The sequence below is a fragment of the Haliotis asinina genome, chromosome 11 (assembly GCF_037392515.1).
Source record: "Haliotis asinina isolate JCU_RB_2024 chromosome 11, JCU_Hal_asi_v2, whole genome shotgun sequence".
In the NCBI taxonomy this organism is placed as follows: Eukaryota; Metazoa; Mollusca; class Gastropoda; order Lepetellida; family Haliotidae; genus Haliotis; species Haliotis asinina.
In genome coordinates, this window is record NC_090290.1 from 744,730 (window position 1) to 771,280 (window position 26,551).

The 26,551-nt window shown below is 40.3% G+C and overlaps 1 protein-coding gene across 1 annotated transcript in view; it reads right to left on the bottom strand.

Annotated features, from left to right (window-relative positions):
* LOC137256436 (S-adenosylmethionine-dependent nucleotide dehydratase RSAD2-like) overlaps nt 1-26,551 on the bottom strand; it is an 83,845-nt gene that overhangs the window by 50,729 nt on the left and 6,565 nt on the right. The window contains exons 2-4 of the mRNA XM_067794279.1: nt 24,626-24,787; nt 22,433-22,569; nt 15,161-15,253 (exon numbers count right to left, since the gene is read on the bottom strand). Coding sequence (XP_067650380.1) covers nt 15,161-15,253; nt 22,433-22,569; nt 24,626-24,787 — 392 coding nt within the window. The remainder of the gene's footprint in view (nt 1-15,160; nt 15,254-22,432; nt 22,570-24,625; nt 24,788-26,551) is intronic.

Here is a 26,551-nt window from a genome sequence, read left to right on the forward strand (position 1 = left end):
CTAGATATAACACTGACACACACCTTACTAGATATAACACTGACACACACCATACTAGATATAACACTGACACACACCATACTAGATATAACACTGACACACACCATACTAGATATAACACTGACACACACCTTACTAGATATAACACTGACACACACCTTACTAGATATAACACTGACACACACCATACTAGATATAACACTGACACACACCTTACTAGATATAACACTGACACACACCTTACTAGATATAACACTGACACACACCTTACTAGATATAACACTGACACACACCATTCCTTGTAAGCATGATCGTTGTAAACTCACTTCACCCTATTGGAACCTGACAACTTCATAAAACACTGATACACACATTAGTGAAAACAACACTGACATACACCATACTAGATATAACACTGACACACATCTAAGTGAATATAACACAGACAGACACCTTAGTCAATATAACACTGACACACACCTAATAAATATAACACTGACACACACCTTACTAGATATAACACTGACACACACCATACTAGATATAACACTGACACACACCTTACTAGATATAACACTGACACACACCTTACTAGATATAACACTGACACACACCATACTAGATATAACACTGACACACACCTTACTAGATATAACACTGACACACACCTTACTAGATATAACACTGACACACACCATACTAGATATAACACTGACACACACCTTACTGGATATAACACTGACACACACCATACTAGATATAACACTGACACACACCATACTAGATATAACACTGACACACACCATACTAGATATAACACTGACACACACCTTACTAGATATAACACTGACACACACCATACTAGATATAACACTGACACACACCATACTAGATATAACACTGACACACACCTTACTAGATATAACACTGACACACACCATACTAGATATAACACTGACACACACCATACTAGATATAACACTGACACACACCATACTAGATATAACACTGACACACACCTTACTAGATACAACACTGACACACACCATACTAGATACAACACTGACACACACCATACTAGATACAACACTGACACACACCTTACTAGATACAACACTGACACACACCTTACTAGATATAACACTGACACACACCATACTAGATATAACACTGACAGACACCATACTAGATATAACACTGACACACACCTTACTAGATATAACACTGACACACACCATACTAGATATAACACTGACACACACCTTACTAGATATAACACTGACACACACCTTACTAGATATAACACTGACACACACCTTACTAGATATAACACTGACACACACCTTACTAGATATAACACTGACACACACCTTACTAGATATAACACTGACACACACCTTACTAGATATAACACTGACACACACCTTACTAGATATAACACTGACACACATCATACTAGATATAACACTGACACACACCTTACTAGATATAACACTGACACACACCATACTAGATATAACACTGACACACACCTTACTAGATATAACACTGACACACACCTTACTAGATATAACACTGACACACACCATACTAGATATAACACTGACACACACCTAATAAATATAACACTGACACACACCTTACTAGATATAACACTGACACACACCTTACTAGATATAACACTGACACACACCATACTAGATATAACACTGACACACACCTCACTAGATATAACACTGACACACACCTTACTAGATACAACACTGACACACACCTTACTAGATATAACACTGACACACACCATTCCTTGTAAGCGTGATCGTTGTAAACTCACTTCACCCTATTGGAACCTGACAACTTCATAAAACACTGACACACACACCTTTGTGAAAATAACACTGACATACACCTTAGTAAATCTAACACTGACACACACCTTAGTAAATTAAGCACAAACACCTTAGTGAATATAACACTGACACACACCATACTAGATATAACACTGACACACACCTTAGTACATATAACACTGACACACACCTTAGTACATATAGCACTGACACACACCTTAGTACATACAACACTGACACACACCTTAGTACATATAACACTGACACACACCTTAGTACATATAACACTGACACACACCTTACTAGATATAACACTGACAAACACCATACTAGATATAACACTGACACACACCTTACTAGATATAACACTGACACACACCATACTAGATATAACACTGACACACACTTTACTAGATATAACACTGACACACACCATACTAGATATAACACTGACACACACCATACTAGATATAACACTGACACACACTTTACTAGATATATAGTCTGGTTCATAATTATTGAGAATTTTTCTTCTTACTTTGAGCTATCCTAACACCTCAACTGATTCACTGATACTTAAAACTAAGTAATGGTATAAGGGAGGTAACTCATCTTGGCCTACTGAGTATAGTACAATTAGAGTTACCTCCCCTGAATTTGTAGCAGACGTCATTTTCCTCAGCACTGTCAACAATGTCTGCTGAAGATAAAAGAAGGTTGATTTTTGAGTTGTGTAATCAAGGAATTGATGATGTAAATACATTGGCAGAGAGAACAGGAACTCCTCTTTCTACTGTGTATAGGATTAGGAAGAATTTTAAAGAGGGAAAGGATTTTGGGCACCAGAAAGGAGCAGGGAGACCCAGAAAATTGGACTTCTCAGATCGCGTCCGGCTGGGAATTTTAGCGTCTAAAAAGCAAAGGACAAGCATCTCCAACATCAGGTATGAATTGATAGAAAGGGGATCAATAGTTGTATCAAAATCTACAGTTAGAAGAAATTTGATTGATCTTGGATGGGAGAAAAAGACTGGAATTCCTTCTCCTCTCATGAAACAAGAACATAAAGACAGGTGTGTTGAGTGGTGTTTGGCACATGAAAACTTTGACTGGGAAAATGTGATTTTTACTGATGAAAGCTCAATATGGGTATATCCCAATAATGTGAAAATATGGACAAAGTCTGCGTCAGCACCGTTGTATCGACGACCTAAATACAGCCCAAAGTTTCATGTATGGGGAGGGATATCCTTATTAGGAAAGACCCCGCTGTGTGTGTTTGAGGGAAATCTGACAAGTCAACGCTACACTAACATATTAGATAATTTTCTCCTTCCAAGTGCACATGTGTTTTATGGAAATGACTGGATTTTGCAGCAAGATAATGATCCTAAACACACCGCAAAACATGCCAAGCAGTGGTTTCAGGAGAAAAATGTGACTGCATTACCATTTCCTGCATATAGTCCTGACTTAAATCCCATTGAGAACATTTGGGGGATGATGAAGGAATGTGTGAATCAAAAGGGGTTGACAAAAATTGAAGACATGAAGAGAGAAGTGGTCCGATACTGGGACAGCATAACTCACGAGACACTAACCTCTCTGATAGGAAGTATGCCTACCCGTCTTAGACTGTGCCGTGAAGCTCAAGGAGACTTGATAAAATATTAAATTGTTACCTACACAACATGAAAAGGTCAGTTCACTTTCACAATACATTCAATTTTATCTGATTTGTTCTCGTTTAATAATATGAAATGCTTTAGCTATTCTCAATAATTTTGAACCATACTGTAACACTGACACACATCTTAGCGAATGTAACACTGACACACGCCTTAGTAAATATAACACTAAAACACACCTTAGTGACTATAACACTGACACACACCTTGGCGAAAATGACACTGACACACACACATAATAAATATAACACTGACACACGCCATACTAGATATAACACTGACACACACATTTTTTAATATAACACTGACACACATCTAAGTGAATATAACACAGACAGACACCTTAGTCAATATAACACTGACACACACCTAATAAATATAACACTGACACACACCTTACTAGATATAACACTGACACACACCATACTAGATATAACACTGACACACACCTTACTAGATATAACACTGACACACACCTTACTAGATATAACACTGACACACACCATACTAGATATAACACTGACACACACCTTACTAGATATAACACTGACACACACCATACTAGATATAACACTGACACACACCTTACTAGATATAACACTGACACACACCATACTAGATATAACACTGACACACACCATACTAGATATAACACTGACACACACCATACTAGATATAACACTGACACACACCTTACTAGATATAACACTGACACACACCTTACTAGATATAACACTGACACACACCTTACTAGATATAACACTGACACACACCTTACTAGATATAACACTGACACACACCTTACTAGATATAACACTGACACACACCATTCCTTCTAAGCGTGATCGTTGTAAACTCACTTCACCCTATTGGAACCTGACAACTTCATAAAACACTGATACACACATTAGTGAAAACAACACTGACATACACCTTAGTAAATCTAACACTGACACACACCTTAGTAAATTAAGTACAAACACCTTAGTGAATATAACACTGACACACACCATACTAGATATAACACTGACACACACCTTAGTACATATAACACTGACACACACCTTAGTACATATAACACTGACACACACCTTAGTACATATAGCACTGACACACACCATACTAGATATAACACTGACACACACCTTAGTACATATAACACTGACACACACCATACTAGATATAACACTGACACACACCTTACTAGATATAACACTGACACACACCTTACTAGATATAACACTGACACACACCTTACTAGATATAACACTGACACACACCTTACTAGATATAACACTGACACACACCTTACTAGATATAACACTGACACACACCTTACTAGATATAACACTGACACACACCTTACTAGATATAACACTGACACACACCTTACTAGATATAACACTGACACACACCTTACTAGATATAACACTGACAAACACCATACTAGATATAACACTGACACACACCTTACTAGATATAACACTGACACACACCTTACTAGATATAACACTGACACACACCATACTAGATATAACACTGACACACACCATACTAGATATAACACTGACACACACCTTACTAGATATAACACTGACACACACCATACTAGATATAACACTGACACACACCTTACTAGATATAACACTGACACACACCATACTAGATATAACACTGACACACACCTTACTAGATATAACACTGACACACACCATACTAGATATAACACTGACACACACCATACTAGATATAACACTGACACACACCATACTAGATATAACACTGACACACACCTTACTAGATATAACACTGACACACACCTTACTAGATATAACACTGACACACACCTTACTAGATATAACACTGACACACACCTTACTAGATATAACACTGACACACACCATTCCTTGTAAGCGTGATCGTTGTAAACTCACTTCACCCTATTGGAACCTGACAACTTCATAAAACACTGATACACACATTAGTGAAAACAACACTGACATACACCTTAGTAAATCTAACACTGACACACACCTTAGTAAATTAAGTACAAACACCTTAGTGAATATAACACTGACACACACCATACTAGATATAACACTGACACACACCATACTAGATATAACACTGACACACACCTTAGTACATATAACACTGACACACACCTTAGTACATATAGCACTGACACACACCATACTAGATATAACACTGACACACACCTTAGTACATATAACACTGACACACACCATACTAGATATAACACTGACACACACCTTACTAGATATAACACTGACACACACCTTACTAGATATAACACTGACACACACCTTACTAGATATAACACTGACACACACCTTACTAGATATAACACTGACACACACCTTACTAGATATAACACTGACACACACCTTACTAGATATAACACTGACACACACCTTACTAGATATAACACTGACACACACCTTACTAGATATAACACTGACACACACCTTACTAGATATAACACTGACACACACCTTACTAGATATAACACTGACACACACCTTACTAGATATAACACTGACAAACACCATACTAGATATAACACTGACACACACCTTACTAGATATAACACTGACACACACCTTACTAGATATAACACTGACACACACCATACTAGATATAACACTGACACACACCATACTAGATATAACACTGACACACACCTTACTAGATATAACACTGACACACACCATACTAGATATAACACTGACACACACCTTACTAGATATAACACTGACACACACCATACTAGATATAACACTGACACACACCTTACTAGATATAACACTGACACACACCTTACTAGATATAACACTGACACACACCTTACTAGATATAACACTGACACACACCTTACTAGATATAACACTGACACACACCATTCCTTGTAAGCGTGATCGTTGTAAACTCACTTCACCCTATTGGAACCTGACAACTTCATAAAACACTGATACACACATTAGTGAAAACAACACTGACATACACCTTAGTAAATCTAACACTGACACACACCTTAGTAAATTAAGTACAAACACCTTAGTGAATATAACACTGACACACACCATACTAGATATAACACTGACACACACCTTAGTACATATAACACTGACACACACCTTAGTACATATAACACTGACACACACCTTAGTACATATAGCACTGACACACACCATACTAGATATAACACTGACACACACCTTAGTACATATAACACTGACACACACCTTAGTACATATAACACTGACACACACCTTACTAGATATAACACTGACACACACCTTACTGGATATAACACTGACACACACCATACTAGATATAACACTGACACACACCATACTAGATATAACACTGACACACACCATACTAGATATAACACTGACACACACCTTACTAGATATAACACTGACACACACCATACTAGATATAACACTGACACACACCATACTAGATATAACACTGACACACACCTTACTAGATATAACACTGACACACACCATACTAGATATAACACTGACACACACAATACTAGATATAACACTGACACACACCATACTAGATATAACACTGACACACACCTTACTAGATACAACACTGACACACACCATACTAGATATAACACTGACACACACCATACTAGATACAACACTGACACACACCTTACTAGATATAACACTGACACACACCTTACTAGATATAACACTGACACACACCATACTAGATATAACACTGACAGACACCATACTAGATATAACACTGACACACACCTTACTAGATATAACACTGACACACACCATACTAGATATAACACTGACACACACCTTACTAGATATAACACTGACACACACCTTACTAGATATAACACTGACACACACCTTACTAGATATAACACTGACACACACCTTACTAGATATAACACTGACACACACCTTACTAGATATAACACTGACACACACCTTACTAGATATAACACTGACACACATCATACTAGATATAACACTGACACACACCTTACTAGATATAACACTGACACACACCATACTAGATATAACACTGACACACACCTTACTAGATATAACACTGACACACACCTTACTAGATATAACACTGACACACACCATACTAGATATAACACTGACACACACCTAATAAATATAACACTGACACACACCTTACTAGATATAACACTGACACACACCTTACTAGATATAACACTGACACACACCATACTAGATATAACACTGACACACACCTCACTAGATATAACACTGACACACACCTTACTAGATACAACACTGACACACACCTTACTAGATATAACACTGACACACACCATTCCTTGTAAGCGTGATCGTTGTAAACTCACTTCACCCTATTGGAACCTGACAACTTCATAAAACACTGACACACACACCTTTGTGAAAATAACACTGACATACACCTTAGTAAATCTAACACTGACACACACCTTAGTAAATTAAGCACAAACACCTTAGTGAATATAACACTGACACACACCATACTAGATATAACACTGACACACACCTTAGTACATATAACACTGACACACACCTTAGTACATATAGCAGTGACACACACCTTAGTACATACAACACTGACACACACCTTAGTACATATAACACTGACACACACCTTAGTACATATAACACTGACACACACCTTACTAGATATAACACTGACAAACACCATACTAGATATAACACTGACACACACCTTACTAGATATAACACTGACACACACCATACTAGATATAACACTGACACACACTTTACTAGATATAACACTGACACACACCATACTAGATATAACACTGACACACACCATACTAGATATAACACTGACACACACTTTACTAGATATATAGTCTGGTTCATAATTATTGAGAATTTTTCTTCTTACTTTGAGCTATCCTAACACCTCAACTGATTCACTGATACTTAAAACTAAGTAATGGTATAAGGGAGGTAACTCATCTTGGCCTACTGAGTATAGTACAATTAGAGTTACCTCCCCTGAATTTGTAGCAGACGTCATTTTCCTCAGCACTGTCAACAATGTCTGCTGAAGATAAAAGAAGGTTGATTTTTGAGTTGTGTAATCAAGGAATTGATGATGTAAATACATTGGCAGAGAGAACAGGAACTCCTCTTTCTACTGTGTATAGGATTAGGAAGAATTTTAAAGAGGGAAAGGATTTTGGGCACCAGAAAGGAGCAGGGAGACCCAGAAAATTGGACTTCTCAGATCGCGTCCGGCTGGGAATTTTAGCGTCTAAAAAGCAAAGGACAAGCATCTCCAACATCAGGTATGAATTGATAGAAAGGGGATCAATAGTTGTATCAAAATCTACAGTTAGAAGAAATTTGATTGATCTTGGATGGGAGAAAAAGACTGGAATTCCTTCTCCTCTCATGAAACAAGAACATAAAGACAGGTGTGTTGAGTGGTGTTTGGCACATGAAAACTTTGACTGGGAAAATGTGATTTTTACTGATGAAAGCTCAATATGGGTATATCCCAATAATGTGAAAATATGGACAAAGTCTGCGTCAGCACCGTTGTATCGACGACCTAAATACAGCCCAAAGTTTCATGTATGGGGAGGGATATCCTTATTAGGAAAGACCCCGCTGTGTGTGTTTGAGGGAAATCTGACAAGTCAACGCTACACTAACATATTAGATAATTTTCTCCTTCCAAGTGCACATGTGTTTTATGGAAATGACTGGATTTTGCAGCAAGATAATGATCCTAAACACACCGCAAAACATGCCAAGCAGTGGTTTCAGGAGAAAAATGTGACTGCATTACCATTTCCTGCATATAGTCCTGACTTAAATCCCATTGAGAACATTTGGGGGATGATGAAGGAATGTGTGAATCAAAAGGGGTTGACAAAAATTGAAGACATGAAGAGAGAAGTGGTCCGATACTGGGACAGCATAACTCACGAGACACTAACCTCTCTGATAGGAAGTATGCCTACCCGTCTTAGACTGTGCCGTGAAGCTCAAGGAGACTTGATAAAATATTAAATTGTTACCTACACAACATGAAAAGGTCAGTTCACTTTCACAATACATTCAATTTTATCTGATTTGTTCTCGTTTAATAATATGAAATGCTTTAGCTATTCTCAATAATTTTGAACCATACTGTAACACTGACACACATCTTAGCGAATGTAACACTGACACACGCCTTAGTAAATATAACACTAAAACACACCTTAGTGACTATAACACTGACACACACCTTGGCGAAAATGACACTGACACACACACATAATAAATATAACACTGACACACGCCATACTAGATATAACACTGACACACACATTTTTTAATATAACACTGACACACATCTAAGTGAATATAACACAGACAGACACCTTAGTCAATATAACACTGACACACACCTAATAAATATAACACTGACACACACCTTACTAGATATAACACTGACACACACCATACTAGATATAACACTGACACACACCTTACTAGATATAACACTGACACACACCTTACTAGATATAACACTGACACACACCATACTAGATATAACACTGACACACACCTTACTAGATATAACACTGACACACACCTTACTAGATATAACACTGACACACACCATACTAGATATAACACTGACACACACCTTACTAGATATAACACTGACACACACCTTACTAGATATAACACTGACACACACCATACTAGATATAACACTGACACACACCTTACTAGATATAACACTGACACACACCATACTAGATATAACACTGACACACACCATACTAGATATAACACTGACACACACCTTACTAGATATAACACTGACACACACCTTACTAGATATAACACTGACACACACCTTACTAGATATAACACTGACACACACCATACTAGATATAACACTGACACACACCATACTAGATATAACACTGACACACACCTTACTAGATATGACACTGACACACACCATACTAGATATAACACTGACACACACCTTACTAGATATAACACTGACACACACCTTACTAGATATAACACTGACACACACCTTACTAGATATAACACTGACACACACCATACTAGATATAACACTGACACACACCTTAGTACATATAACACTGACACACACCTTACTGGATGCAACACTGACACACACCTTAGTACATATAACACTGACACACACCATACTAGATATAACACTGACACACACCTTAGTACATATAACACTGACACACACCATACTAGATATAACACTGACACACACCATACTAGATATAACACTGACACACACCTTACTAGATATAACACTGACACACACCATACTAGATATAACACTGACACACACCATACTAGATATAACACTGACACACACCTTACTAGATATAACACTGACACACACCTTACTAGATATAACACTGACACACACCATACTAGATATAACACTGACACACACCTTACTAGATATAACAGTGACACACACCTTACTAGATATAACACTGACACACACCATACTAGATATAACACTGACACACACCTTACTAGATATAACACTGACACACACCTTACTAGATATAACACTGACACACACCTTACTAGATATAACACTGACACACACCTTACTAGATATAACACTGACACACACCATACTAGATATAACACTGACACACACCTTACTGGATATAACACTGACACACACCTTAGTACATATAACACTGACACACACCTTAGTACATATAACACTGACACACACCATACTAGATATAGCACTGACACACACCTTACTAGATATAACACTGACACACACCTTAGTACATATAACACTGACACACACCTTACTAGATATAACACTGACACACACCTTACTAGATATAACACTGACACACACCATACTAGATATAACACTGACACACACCTTAGTACATATAACACTGCCGCTGTTTCAGGTCATTGGCTCCCTCCCTATGCAAGCAGTCAGCGTTCTGCTGTTTATTTTCTTGACAGGAACATAGACAGATTCTTTCATACAAAAACATGAAATCGGGGATTTTACAATGTGTTTAAGTTGTCTGACAAAACATCCACTTGCAAAGAAGGACGGTAAGGCCTGGGCCTATGGTGTTGGTGGTTGTGGCGATAGGGTTGTTGGCCTGGCTAAAGATGTTGAGGTGTGGGGATTAAAATGTTTTGGGTATATAAATAGGTGTGTATGATAAGATAAGGTATAGATGAGGTGGGGGTGGTGTGAGAGGTTTAGGGTGGTATATGTACAGTGGTTGGGGGGGGGGAGTGGTGAGATTGTGTACAACACTTTGTTGTGTGTGCTAAGATATGTTTTTGGTATAAATAATTTGTTTAAAAATGTTGTTTTTGGTATAAATATATTGTATGAATAAAATAAGATAATTTAAGACAAAGGGAGAGAGGGGATTTGGATGGGTAAAAAGGTTAAAACTGAGCTTGGGATTTGGGAGGGTGCGGGAGGGGGTACGCAGATTGACGGTAGAGGAGTTTGAGTGAGAGAGAGAGCGTGTGGCCGGGCGCGGACGTCGGAGGAGACGACCTCGCGCCAGCTTGTGGGTCCGTTAGGTGGCTTACGGTACAGGTGAGAGGTAAGATGGCGGTCGTAGGTGAAAGATATTGTGGAGAAGGGTTTTCGGTTTTAGATTTTGTGTGCTATGGAGGAGTTGAGAATGAAGGTTGCTATTGCGTTGAAGATGGGTTTTGGGTTAGCCGGGTTGAGTAGTTGGTGTGTGTCGTAGTGGTATTTTGGTGGGATTGAGTTGTGTAGTTGTGTGATGTTGGTGTGTTGTTGTTTACATTCGGTGAGTATGTGTCATATTGTTTCTTTTGTTTTGCAATGTGGGCAGAGTCCATCTGGGTGTCTATTTTGTCTGTATAGATTGTAGTTTAGGTTGGTGTTGCCGGTGATAAGTCGTGTTATAAGTGTGTCTAGATAGGGGGTGTCTGAGAATGTGGGCGTTTTGGTGATGGGTTTTGTGATGATGGATTTGACCCAGATGGACTTGCTTGAGTTTATGTTATGATTGTAGTTAAGTGTAGATGTGTATGATTTGATGAGTTGTTTTGTTTCTGTTTTTGAAGTGTGAAAAGGTATATGTGGGGATGGGTGGGTAGCTGCTAGTTTGGCTGTTAAGTCTGCTGTGTTGTTGCCTGTATTGTTTGTGTGTGCAGGGATCCAGAGAAGTGTTATGATTTTGTTGTGTTTCTGAAGATAGTTGATTTGTTGGGTGATTTGGTGGATAAGGTCAGGGCGAGATTTAGAGAATTTGTTTTGGAGTTGATTTATGGCTGGGAGGGAGTCGGTTATGATGAGGAGGTGGGAGGCTGGGAGGTAGGGATGGTGTGGAGGGCTGTAAGGATTGCTAGTAGTTCTGCTGTGGTATTGTTTATATGGTTTGTAAGGTGGAAGTTGGTGGTGAGGGGTGGGGTTGTTTGAACATGTATGCCTATTCCTGTTGTTTTGTTTGGTGAGATAGATGCGTCTGTATATATGTGTGTGTGGTTGGGATAGTTGGTGTCTAAGTGAGTTTGGATAATGTTTGTTTTAGTGTGAGTGTCAGGTTTAGGGGTTGTGTTTAGTATGTGGTGTTGTAGTGTGGTATCTGTTTTGGGTGGAGGGAGGTGGTGAATGTAGCTTGCTATGGGAGGTGAGTGTTGTATTGTAGTATCTGTTTTGGGTGGGGGGAGGTGGTGAATGTAGCTTGCTATGGGAGGTGAGTGTTGTATTGTGGTATCTGTTTTGGGTGGGGGGAGGTGGTGAATGTAGCTTGCTATGGGAGGTGAGTGTTGTAGTGTGGTACCTGTTTTGGGTGGGGGGAGGTGGTGAATGTAGCTTGCTATGGGAGGTGAGTGTTGTAGTGTGGTATCTGTTTTGGGTGGGGGGAGGTGGTGTATGTAGCTTGCTATGGGAGGTGAGTGTTGTAGTGTGGTATCTGTTTTGGGTGGGGGAGGTGGTGTATGTAGCTTGCTATGGGAGGTGAGTGTTGCATTGTGGTATCTGTTTTGGGTGGGGGGAGGTGGTGAATGTAGCTTGCTATGGGAGGTGAGTGTTGTAGTGTGGTATCTGTTTTGGGTGGGGGGAGGTGGTGAATGTAGCTTGCTACTGGAGGTGAGTGTTGTGTTGTGGTATCTGTTTTGGGTGGGGGGAGGTGGTGAATGTAGCTTGCTATTGGAGGTGAGTGTTGTATTGTGTTAAGGTGTTGTGATGCAGCAGACTGGAGAGGTGAAAGTAGAAAGGAGCAATATTTTTATTGTTTTTGAATTTTTTATGTCAAGCAGGAAAAACCCGAAATGTGTTATATACAAAATACATCACAACCCATCAAAACCCGAGTCAAAGAACATCGCGCCTCTGTTATTAACTCGGACAGCAAATCAGCCATCTCGGACCACATCAAAGAAAACCCTAAACATCAAATAGAGTGGTCTGACATCACAATCCTAGCCAACAACCAAACGGACTTCACCAAACGCAAACTCACCGAAGCCATTCACATCAAACGCCACAAGCCCACCATCAACTGTGACCAAGGATACTTCATTCCATCTGCTTATGATGCACTCCTCTACCAAGCCCAATCAATTGTATAAACATCTCATCCTCCATTGTAATTAATTCATTTTAACTCCTTTATTTGTACATGTCTGGCTTCCATTCACTATCCTTTGTCTACGACTGGCTTCTCAAGCTTTCTTCTTCTCCAATCATGGCACTATGTTGCTCCGGTTGTCAATTGTGTTTTCTTTATATACTATGTTATCCCATTGTTTTTATTAGTATATATCTATACAAGTTCTGGATTTTATGCATCATTCCTGCTTGACAACGGTACAAGAATCTGTACCGAAACGTCGCAATCACGTAATGAAGAAGTTGTTATCCATACAATTTGTCCTATTTGTACACCAACTTCTAAAATGCCACTCAAACAAGTTATAGTAAATACACTGACACACACCTTAGTTAATATAAGACCGATACAGAGTCATTATTGTGTTGTTGAGTTTCGAAATGAAAGGGGCGGTGGGGTATCCTACTGGTTAAAGTGTTTGCTCGTCAAGCCGAAGTTCGATTCCCCATAAGGGTACAATGTGAAAAACCCATTTCTGGTGTCTCTCCCCGCCTTGATACTGCTGAAAGCGGTGTAAAACTTAAAACAACCTCACTACTCTTTCCCCGACGAAAGACCACTGGGTTGATTTAACAAGACCAGATTATCTACAGTCATTCAAATTACATGTCCACAGCGATAATATTGACGTCATTGTATTCTAGTTCTTTCATATGTATAGCGCCCGTTTTGTGTTTTAATCTTATGTTTAATACATCTCATGCAGGTACTGTCCAGTGTGTCCCTGTGGCCATCTGGCCTGCTGTGTGTATATACGTATGTTCTATCACTATTGTCATTGTAATCGATTTGTATATTCACTACTTTGTCTGCCTGTCTGTCAACATACACTGACTCCCCTGTCCGACATACACGTGGTGTTCAGAGCTAGATGCTTACAAGAGCACGCCTACCTTCCACCTGCATGGCTTCAAGGCTGTCACGTAACCTGTCATGTCCTCGTCCTTGTTGTAGGTATTTACTACTGTGTTCAGTTTGAACGCCACCTGAAACATACAAACCTCATCTAGAGGAACAGTAGGACACTGGTACTTTCACCATTTACAAAATAATGTTTCAGTCAATGCACACGTTTTTAGACGTTGCAGCATTTTCTCTTAGACACAAACCTTTTAAACCACAAAATCATCTGTAAATATAAATTTACCCCTCAATTGTTCTTAATGTCGGTCATAAACTACGTCTTTGGGGACCCTGGTTCCACTCCTCGTTTACTTCGAAACAAACCTCTGATGGATTTTACGTCTGTGGGGACCTGGTTGGTTAAACAGGTCCCTTGCTATCCATGTGTACGAATATCCACAAACAAAATTAGTTAAGGTGGTGGTTTCACTTGCGGATCCAGAGTTACAGATGCACCAGGACAAGCCTCTTGTCCACGCCCTCGATCTGCCTCTAGTTGTAGAGATTTTAAAAAGTTGAATATGGAAAGGGAAGTAACTCTTGACTTAAAATTGTAAGACTCCTTTTAAAGTTTCTGGGTATTTTTTAATTCTCTTCCGGTCCTATCGACTACTACACTGTCGTCCCTCTATAATTAGCATGCAATTCATTATCCTTCTGATACAGTATCCACGTGGGTAGTTTATTCCATGGCCACCTGTGTCGGCTCTACATATGTTAACCAAGAACTGTGTACGCGGAAGAACACAATCAAAACCACCAATCCAATTGCTACATAGAATGTTTGCGTTCATGGCGATTCATTAGATAGCGATTGCATTTGGACATAATGCAGTTGATTGACGTCTGGAACAATGTAAACACTGGTGATATAATTCTGAATTTACACAGCACGATGTGTTTATTAACCAGGGGGATGTAATAGCAGATGAGGTGTTGCTGTGTTTATTAACCAAGGGGATGTAATGGCAGATGAGGTGTTGCTGTGCTTATTAACCAAGGGGATGTAATGGCAGATGAGGTGTTGCTGTGCTTATTAACCAAGGGGATGCACTGGCAGGCGAGGTGTTGCTGTGTTTATTAAGTAAGGGGATGTAATGGCAGATGAGGTGTTGCTGTATTTATTAACCAAGGGGATGCACTGGCAGGCGAGGTGTTGCTGTGTTTATTAAAAAAGGGGATGTAATGGCAGATGAGGTGTTGCTGTGTTTATTAACCAAGGGGATGTAATGGCAGATGAGGTGTTGCTGTATTTATTAACCAAGGGGATGCACTGGCAGGCGAGGTGTTGCTGTGTTTATTAAGCAAGGGGATGTAATGGCAGATGAGGTGTTGCTGTGTTTATTAACCAAGGGGATGTAATGGCAGATGAGGTGTTGCTGTGCTCATTAACCAAGGGGATGTAATGGCAGATGAGGTGTTGCTATGTTTATTAAGCAAGGGGATGTAATGGCAGATGAGGTGTTGCTGTGTTTATTAACCAAGGGGATGCACTGGCAGGCGAGGTGTTGCTGTGTTTATTAAAAAAAAGGGATGCACTGGCAGGCGAGGTGTTGCTGTGTTTATTAAAAAAGGTGATGTAATGGCAGATGAGGTGTTGCTGTGTTTATTAACCAAGGGGATGCACTGGCAGGCGAGGTGTTGCTGTGTTTATTAAGCAAGGGGATGTAATGGCAGATGAGGTGTTGCTGTGTTTATTAACCAAGGGGATGTAATGGCAGATGAGGTGTTGCTGTGCTCATTAACCAAGGGGATGTAATGGCAGATGAGGTGTTGCTATGTTTATTAAGCAAGGGGATGTAATGGCAGATGAGGTGTTGCTGTGTTTATTAACCAAGGGGATGCACTGGCAGGCGAGGTGTTGCTGTGTTTATTAAAAAAAAGGGATGCACTGGCAGGCGAGGTGTTGCTGTGTTTATTAAAAAAGGTGATGTAATGGCAGATGAGGTGTTGCTGTGTTTATTAACCAAGGGGATGCACTGGCAGGCGAGGTGTTGCTGTGTTTATTAAAAAAGGGGATGTAATGGCAGATGAGGTGTTGCTGTGTTTATTAACCAAGGGGATGTAATGGCAGATGAGGTGTTGCTGTGTTTATTAAGCAAGGGGATGCACTGGCAGGCGAGGTGTTGCTGTGTTTATTAAGCAAGGGGATGTAATGGCAGATGAGGTGTTGCTGTATTTATTAACCAAGGGGATGCACTGGCAGGCGAGGTGTTGCTGTGTTTATTAAAAAAGGGGATGTAATGGCAGATGAGGTGTTGCTGTATTTATTAACCAAGGGGATGCACTGGCAGATGAGGTGTTGCTGTGTTTATTAAAAAGGGGATGTAATGGCAGATGAGGTGTTGCTGTGTTTATTAACCAAGGGGATGTAATGGCAGGTGAGGTGTTGCTGTTCAACCCAAGGTTGGAAAAGGTTTATTGATTGTATGGAATGACCAAAATAGCTACGACTGAAAGTTACTAGCCCCGAGAATAATTCGCTATCGCGAAATTTGAATATAAACACGGTGTTCGTTATTATCCTGCTAATATGATGAACATTATTATAACGACATAATAATAACGACATTATCATAACGACATTATTATAACGACATTATCATAACATTATAATAACGACACTATCATAACGACATTATTATAACGACATTATCATAACATCATAATAACAACATTATTATAACGACATCATAATAACGACATTATCATAACGACATTATAACGACATTACCATAACATTATAATAACGACATTATTATAACATCATAATAACGACATTATCATAACGACATTATTATAACGACATTATCATAACGACATTATCATAACGACATTACTATAACGACATTATTAAACTTGCGTGATTTAAAAGTGTACTATAACTTGACGAGTCGGAGTGATATACATGCATTTACAAATTCATCCCAAGAAAATTCACTAGTTGGTCGGAGTAGTGACTGTGAAGATTTACTGGTCCGAATGGAATTTTAGTAGTCACAGACTAGCGAGTAATTGGCTTTTTCGCGCACCATAAAACACCATAAACACTCAACCGTGGACACGTGTAGGAAAACTGAATCTCTTCATATTGGACTTACTTGAATGTTTATTATGAAACTCGTGTCGATATCCATGTCGTCTGAAGAAGACCAACATGCAGAGGAACAGGCTAACACAGCATGTTACAAGCTGTTGGAATCCCACAACATTTCCCACAACTGACAAAACCAAAAAGGAATACATCAAACTCTGTATCAGCGACTTAATGGTTGTCATATTTTGGAACAGCTTTCAATACCGTAAGTATGTACATCAATCAAGATGGTCTCAATAACGCTGATAAATTTGTGAAAAAAATTGATGGCAAAACTTGTTATCATGTCGTTAATCACTTTTAACGGTGGAATATCGAAGGGTAACATTCTTTAAGGTATTGACTATAACACTGTCAGTGGTGGAAAAGCACCAGAACCTGGTACAGTTGGACCTGGGGTGATTAAATGTTGTAACTGTGAACTCTTATCTTATTTGCAGGTGTTATTTAGCCATAGGCTCACTAGTGATATTTTTTTTGTGGAATGGGTCAAGGGATTGGCTGTACCATTACTCTAAACAATGGAAAGCGTCAGATGTTACAAAAGTCTGTTTGGGTCAAAAATGATACCAAAGACTCACAATCTAACTCCAAATGGGTTCATGATCCAACATTCATTTCAACGCAGACTGTAATAAAAACATCAGACCAGTAAGTTTTATAACGTTTGTCTCCAAACTGAAAAAAAAGTTACTGAACAAACTATACTCATGGAAAAATTTAAGGGAACGCATGAAATAGCTGTGACTTTTAATCTTTGAAACAGTAAAAGAAAAGGCTTATGTCAAGTGATGAAAATCAATATCGGGTGTGTCCCCCATGTCTCTGGAGAACTGCTTGGCATCGTCGTGGCATGCTGCGAATGAGTGTACGGATGGTACCAATCGGAATTCTACGCCATTCTTCCTGGAGAGCCACGAAAAGTTCAGCCAAATTGTTGGGTTGAACAGGTCTTTCCCGAACATTGCGGCCAAGAACATCCCAAAGATGTTCGATGGGGTTAAGATCAGAACTTTTACCCGGCCATTGCAACACCCGGACACCTGCAGCCCTCAGTCTGTCCCGACAAACATGAGCGATATGAGGGCGGGCATTGTCATGCTGGAACTCGAACATTCGACCTGCTGTACGCGCAAAAGGGATCACAGTCGGATTCAAGATCTCATCACGATATCGTACATCTGTTATCCTGCCATCAACACGCACAAGATCTGTTTTGTGGTTAAAGGGAAACCCGCCCCACACCATAACAGAGCCCCTCCAAAATGATCATGCTGTTTAATGGTGCAGGCACTGTGACGTTCCCCAACGCGTCTCCAAACTCGAATTCGACCGTCATTATGGTCAAGGGTGTACCTGCTCTCATCACTAAACATGGTGTTTCTCCATTGACGTACGGTTCTTCCTCCACGGTTCCGTGCCCACTGCAGTCTCAAGCGCTTGTGTTGCTCAGTCATGTTGATTCTAGCCAATGGACTACGACTTTTTAGACCAGCCGATTTAAGACGATTACGCATTGTACGTGAACAAATTCTGACGTTTGTTCTTCGCCTGAATTCCGTATTGATTTTGGAGGAGGATTTGAACCTGTCTCGCAGAGCAATAAGGAGTAGGGTCCGGTCATCTCGTGGGGTGGTTTTCTTTTCCTGTCCACGCCTCATTTTGACGTCACCAGTCGCTCTGTATAGATTCCAAAGTCTGGATATCACGCTAACAGACTTGTGAAAAGTTGTTGCAACCTGTCGTAATGAGCTTCCACCATTAACCATGCCAATTGCCTCCCATTTCTATGCCAAAGTTAAGTACTGTCTCGCCATGTTAACAATGTTTTTAACCGTTGTGTTTGACAGTGCACATACACGTCACGTGTAAATCTAAGTGCATGTAACTTTAGGAGCATGTAGTGCACATGCATGGAAAGCATTATGGTGAGTTTGAGTGAACTGCTCTTCACGAAAACGATAATACACGACGCTGAAGTTAGTAAACAGAAATACTGAATTGTCCAAAGAAACATGCGTTCCCTTAAATTTTTCCATGAGTATATTACAATTTTATTTTGACCTTCCAAGTAAAGTTTGACGTGGGTAAAGTGAAAGTAGTTACGTTGTAGCAACAGCCTCAAGGGAGGTAAGTATGTGCAACTTAGGATGTGAGCATTTACAAAACTCGCCAGGACCGGAATCGATCAGTGTTTTGTTACATGGTTACGTAGGGGAGCTATCTACCCATTGTCTGCTTGACTAAATCAACTCAAATGGAGTACTTGCTCACCATGGAAACCAAACAATAGTCAGTCTTAGTCTAGCAAGTTTCAACTATTTTTGTGATACTCTGGTTATTTTTCCGTCCGTCGATGACTGGTTATGTAACTAACTGTATTTTGGCTTATGTACAACATTTCCCTTCACTCTAAGGCTGAAATATTGCAGTTTTGGTTTAGGTACAACATTTCCCTTCACTATAAGGCTGAAATATTGCCGTTTTGGTTTAGGTACAACATTTCTGTTAAAAATGTGAAGTTAAATTATAACTCACTCACTCAGTCGCAGCGATACAAATGATCATGTTGAATGCTGCAAGTATTAAAACTAAAAGAGATTAAAAGTTATAGCAACCGGCAATGTCAGGCTATTACCTTGCTGGAGGGACGTATCCATCAATATCCTTACAAATACAGGACATGCCATCCATCTACAGCTGACAAAGAATCCTGTTCATGCCATATGTCTTTTAACCAGCCTAATATGTGTATACATCGTTTCAGGTTTTACGCAGTGGTGTATAGTCTCTTTCGCAGCCAACTAACTGCAAGATGTCCGTCATTCATTAACGAATCCTTGTACCGATGTTTGTCTTTGTTTGAAACTCGACTGATAATTCCTCTTGCTGCAATTCCACGTACATATTGCATAACATGTGATACATTTGCCACATCAAACCTTGCTTTATAATGTTGAGTATTTATCAGCTATACGGGTACAGTTCATTATTAAGTGCAGGGGTGGTCCATTATATGTGTATTTTAATTAGTAGTCATAATGGGAGTAGTCATAATGGGAGTAATCATAATGGGAAGATACCCAGTGAATACGTTTGTGACAAGCTGGCGGGGCAAGTAATCTGGACGAATACACTTGGTTGCTACCGGTAGAGTGGAGATTAAACACGTGCAATACATGCTGACCGTGGCGTGAAATCAATACTACTGTTTAACACGTGTCTCTTACAGCGATTTAGTTCAGCAAGACACCATCACGACATGAGTCAGTATTTGAGAGTTTGCAGATTTTCGGTTAAATTAACATGTCCAGGATAGGGAAGCAAATTGTTCATTTTCAGGCCAGGGAGTTAGCCTACAAAGTTATCATCTATATGGAAAAGACATGAGCAACCAAAACGTAGCCTTGCCACTGACGGAGGAGTGTATTTGATGGGGTTACGCCCTTCCTAATGCCACAATGTGATTTTGTTGGTTTTTTGCTTTACGACAGGTCTTGTAATATACTGCAACACGCTTCGTAATATATGCTTACGCATATATCACAAGATTGAAATTCTCTGCAATACCCGCCCCTACAAATAATGTATTTATGTCCCTGGTTGACGGTATATAATGAACACTACATCAACTGCTGGCGTGTTATTGCATCCATTGACCAATATTCGTGATGTGAATTATATTCTCTTCACAGTAGTGAATATATACTAGTATTCTGGTATCACTGAAGGCAATACGTGATGATAGAGACACGAGCTTCTTGCTCAATGTTCTATACTGTACTGAACAACAAAAGAAAAGCAGAAATGAAATCTCATAAAAGTATTTATGTCTTCCATGTAAGAACCTGATAAAAGCCTGGGCTGCGATTCTTTTGCTGCTCAGTATATGACGGATAAGGCCACCGAGCGTGTAAACCACCAGTGAAACCACAAGCGTGGACATTTAGCAACTTGCTTCACCGCATGTCCTCTAGTGTAGTCTCGAGACGGTGGGTAGCCTAGTGGTTAAAGTGTTCAGTCATCACGTCGAAGATCTGGGTTCGATTCCCCGAATGGATAAAACGGGTGTAACCCATTCCTGATATTGCTGCAATATTGCTAAGACAGCTTAAACGTAAACTCACATACTCACTCTACTGTAGCATAAAATCACATCACTCACCTTGTACTTGTAACACCAGTCCCTGACTCGCAGTAAGGAGTTTAGGTGGCTCTTCCCTCCCTGTTGTCGACCAATCAGTTGGTTCGTCTCTGGGTCGAAGCTGTCACATGATACTGCCAGTATGTCCAAATATTCGCCTGAAACAAAAGATCGCACAGAGTTAGTGTGTTTGGTTTTACGCCACTATTTGACATATCCAAGCAATATCACCGCGAGGGACCCCAGAAAAGGGCTTTACGCAATGCACCCTTGTGGGGAATCGAACCCGAGTCTCGATCCAACGGAAAATCCAGCCGCTGCCTTTCCCCTTGGCTTTGGATACATTTCTGATATCAGGGAACCTCGTAAGTGGTGCAGTAGTTCCACCAGGAGACCTGAAGGTCACGGCTTCGATACCCGGCTATATCATACTAAAAGACGTTTTAAATATGGTACTTGCTGGTTCCTGCCTGAAGCTCGGCATTAATGGACAGACAGACAGACAGACAGACAGGCAGGCAGACAGAATAATATCAGTATTCATGGTCTATATTACACACATAATTTTCACATATTTACTCAAGCTGGTCTTGTTACAGGTCTCTGGTCACTGGACAAGACCGGGGACCTCTCTTAATAACCAAAATCCAAAATGCTACACTTCTTATCCTAAGAACTTTATACAGAAACCTTGCCAAACTTAACGTTACATTTGTATCAGTAGTTGACATAATGTTTCGAACAAAATTGTCCATATATGGGCTACTTCTTATATTGTTGGGAAAACATTCTCTTCTTTAGCTTCATGGAGTTGATAGATCAAGGCATTATACTCATCTGTTGCAAGAAAGAGATATTTGCTATGACAATATACGCAAAATCGTTCACAGGAAATGGGCGTCACACATTGTAACCATGTGAGGAATCGAACCCGGAGTTTCAGCGTGACGAGCGACGCATTGACGACTGGGTCAGTAAATGTTCAGGTTAGGTTAACAGTCAAGGAAGACAAGGAGCCCGCCGCACCTGACTGATGTGAAGCTGAACAGTCGGTAGATACCCCTGGGACCCTGTCAGACAGATCTAATTTTGAAATTACGAAGTGTGGGATTGGTAGGTCGAGTTGAGGGGAGAACAAGGTCGAGCTTTGTATGAAGACATATGGCAGATAAGATACATATTTAGGTATGGAGCTAATCAGGGGTGTGGATCGGGGTGGGGGTGTACTCTAGTGGTCAAAATGCTCACTTGTAACGCTGCAGACCTGGGTTCGATTCACTGACTTTGCTACGTGTTTGCTAGTTTCTCAGAGCAGCTATCTGCATCACTTCACCAATCCGTCCACATGATCAATGATGCACCCCAGGCTCTAAAGAAATCATCGCAACACATAGCTCTCTAAACAGTTACTTTACAGGGGTTTCATATTGCCTGCAAAGACCCATAGAACTGTAATTATTTTTAGTGACTAGAGGTACTCTGGGTGGTTTGCCAAGCAGTTGTATAAATGATACACACAACGCTAAGCGCCAGGTGGAAACTATCAATTTATGATTACATATGATGACAGGAGATATTCGTAGAAAGTGTAAAGATCAGCTTGGAATGTGTAAAGAACAGCAAGGAATGTGTAAAGACCAGCTTGGAATGTGTAAAGACCAGCTTGGAATGCGAAAAGACAAGCGTGGAATGTGTACAGACCAGCTTGGAATGTGTACAGACCAGCTAGGAATGCAAAAAGACCAGCAAGGAATGTGTAAAGACCAGCAAGGAATGTGTAAAGACCAGCTTGGAATGCGAAAAGACCAGCGTGGAATACGTACAGACCAGCTTGGAACGTGTACAAACCAGCAAGGAATGTGTAAAGACCAGCTTGGAATGTGTAAAGACCAGCTTGAAATGTGTAAAGACCAGTAAGGAATGTGTAAAGACCTGCCTAGAATGTGTAAAGACCAGCAAGGAATGTGTAAACTCTACACGTAAATACTTATGAATGAGACTAAAGTAGACCACTTGTAGTGGCGTATAAATACACTCACGCACTCAATACACTTAATACTAAAACCTGGCCGTGACTCAGTCGGAGCAGCAATGTTTGGCATTGACTGACGTTCCTGCTATAGACCACTCTTTGTAAGATTCGAAATTTGATAGCAGCAGCAGCAGCAATAAGATCAAGTAATGATAATAGTAATGAGAAAACCAAACATTTACCGTATTTCTCGAACCATGATTCTTTGATCAAACTCCCGTTGCTGACAATGGAGACGCTGGGAAGGCGAAGGTCACGTTTGCAGTAGGTCACCAGGTCACCTACGTAATGTCCCCTGTCCTCCAGGAAAGGCTCTCCCCCCGAGAAGTTCACCTTTTCCATGCCTGGAAAGTACAACAGTGAACGAGTAACCGATTTACATATACTATGAAAGCAATTATGTAGTTGTTATGAACCCGTGGAGGTCAGGGGTATACGAGTAGGTCTTTAGCAACCCATGCTTGTCATAAAAGGCGACTATGCTTGTCGTAAGAGGCGACCAACAGATTTCAGTGGTCAGATTCGCTGACTTGGTTGACATGTCATCGGTTCCAGTTGCGCAGGTTGATGCTCATGCTCTTAATCGCTGGATTGTCTTGTCCAGACTCGATTATTTACAGACCGCCGCCATATAGCTGGACTATCGCTGCAGAGTGCGGCGATATAGTTCTTATGAACATGATCCGTGAATATCCTGGTAAGAACTGGTCTTCGGAAACCCATGCATGTCACAAAAGGTGACGTGAAGCGATATGGCGCGAGCCGAGGGATATATTCTGCAGTTTACTACCGAACGCCAGGCAGGGTAAAAACAAGTAACGTCGTGTTACACTCATGGGAGGACGCCTATCTTCGCGGTGGGGATTCTGTTTCTCAGTGTCATCATTTGCGGCTCAGTGATAAACTTGGCAGTAGAGATATATATAATGACACCATATACGATTCAGCTTTCTTAAAACGGTCTTTACTTCAGTATTTATTATATCTTCTTCTTCTTGTTTACGCCTTACAAGATGATTATCACTATTTTTGTTTCTTTTGTTGCCTAACTTGACTTCATACGAATATGCTTCAATAAGTGCGGTTGCAGCCATGCCAACACTATGTGGTGGCGAGTGGTCCTGTGCGTAGAGCGCAAGTCACCATCAGTTGAAGTTACGCACCGTCGAGCTCGGACAGACACGGTGACCGTGTTTGGCTGTTCGACTCCTGAGAGTTTCTAGGACTTCGGTCCTGCACCACAACGAAGCACATGGGAAACATGTGGTCTCACCTTAAGCAAGTTAGTTTGTTGAAATTTGCCTCTGTTCACCCAGCAGACAATGGATACCCGGTGAGACAAAGTCCTATGACTATGACCTTTTAGCGGTTTCTGACCGTAAAAGAGACTTCAAACAAGAGTTGACATCTGCGCCATCTACTGGTAAAGGGAGATAACTGTGGAATGATTCCTTATTCCATCATGCCGATGCATGGATCCATGTCTACAGAAATCGATGCGAGCGACTGGCACCTTGGTACGTCCAAAGGCACTCAGTGGATGAGGTTGTGTTATGGTGTGGGGGGGGCATCATTGATCAGTAAACGTGCATCGTGATCATTTACAATAACCTAAAACTCAGAAAGGTATCGATATGAGGTTCTTCCAACCGGTGGTATTCTCATTCAAACGTGCTCTGTCTCAGGGAGCCATTCTGCAGTTATAGGATGCCGGGCCACATACTGCTCGAAATGTGCAGGTGCCTCAACAATGTCCAGGTTCTCCCTGAAGACATGTTTCCGGATACGAGTGAGTGAGTTTAGTTTTACACAACACTCAGCGATATTCCACGTATATGGCGGCGGTCTTTGAATAATCGAGTCTGGACCAGACAATCCGGTGATGACCAGCATAAGCATCGATCTCGGCAAATGGGATACGATGTCCACCAAGTCAGCGAGTCTGACCACCGACATCTGTTGGTCGGATCTTACGACAAGCATGGGTTGTTGGAAGACCAGCTCTAACCCTGGTTTTCACCAGATCTCTAGATTCGAGAAGAAAGTGTGCATTGTTAAAAGTATTTCTAAAATTGAAAATGTAACAATATAACGTTAGCCTGTCAATT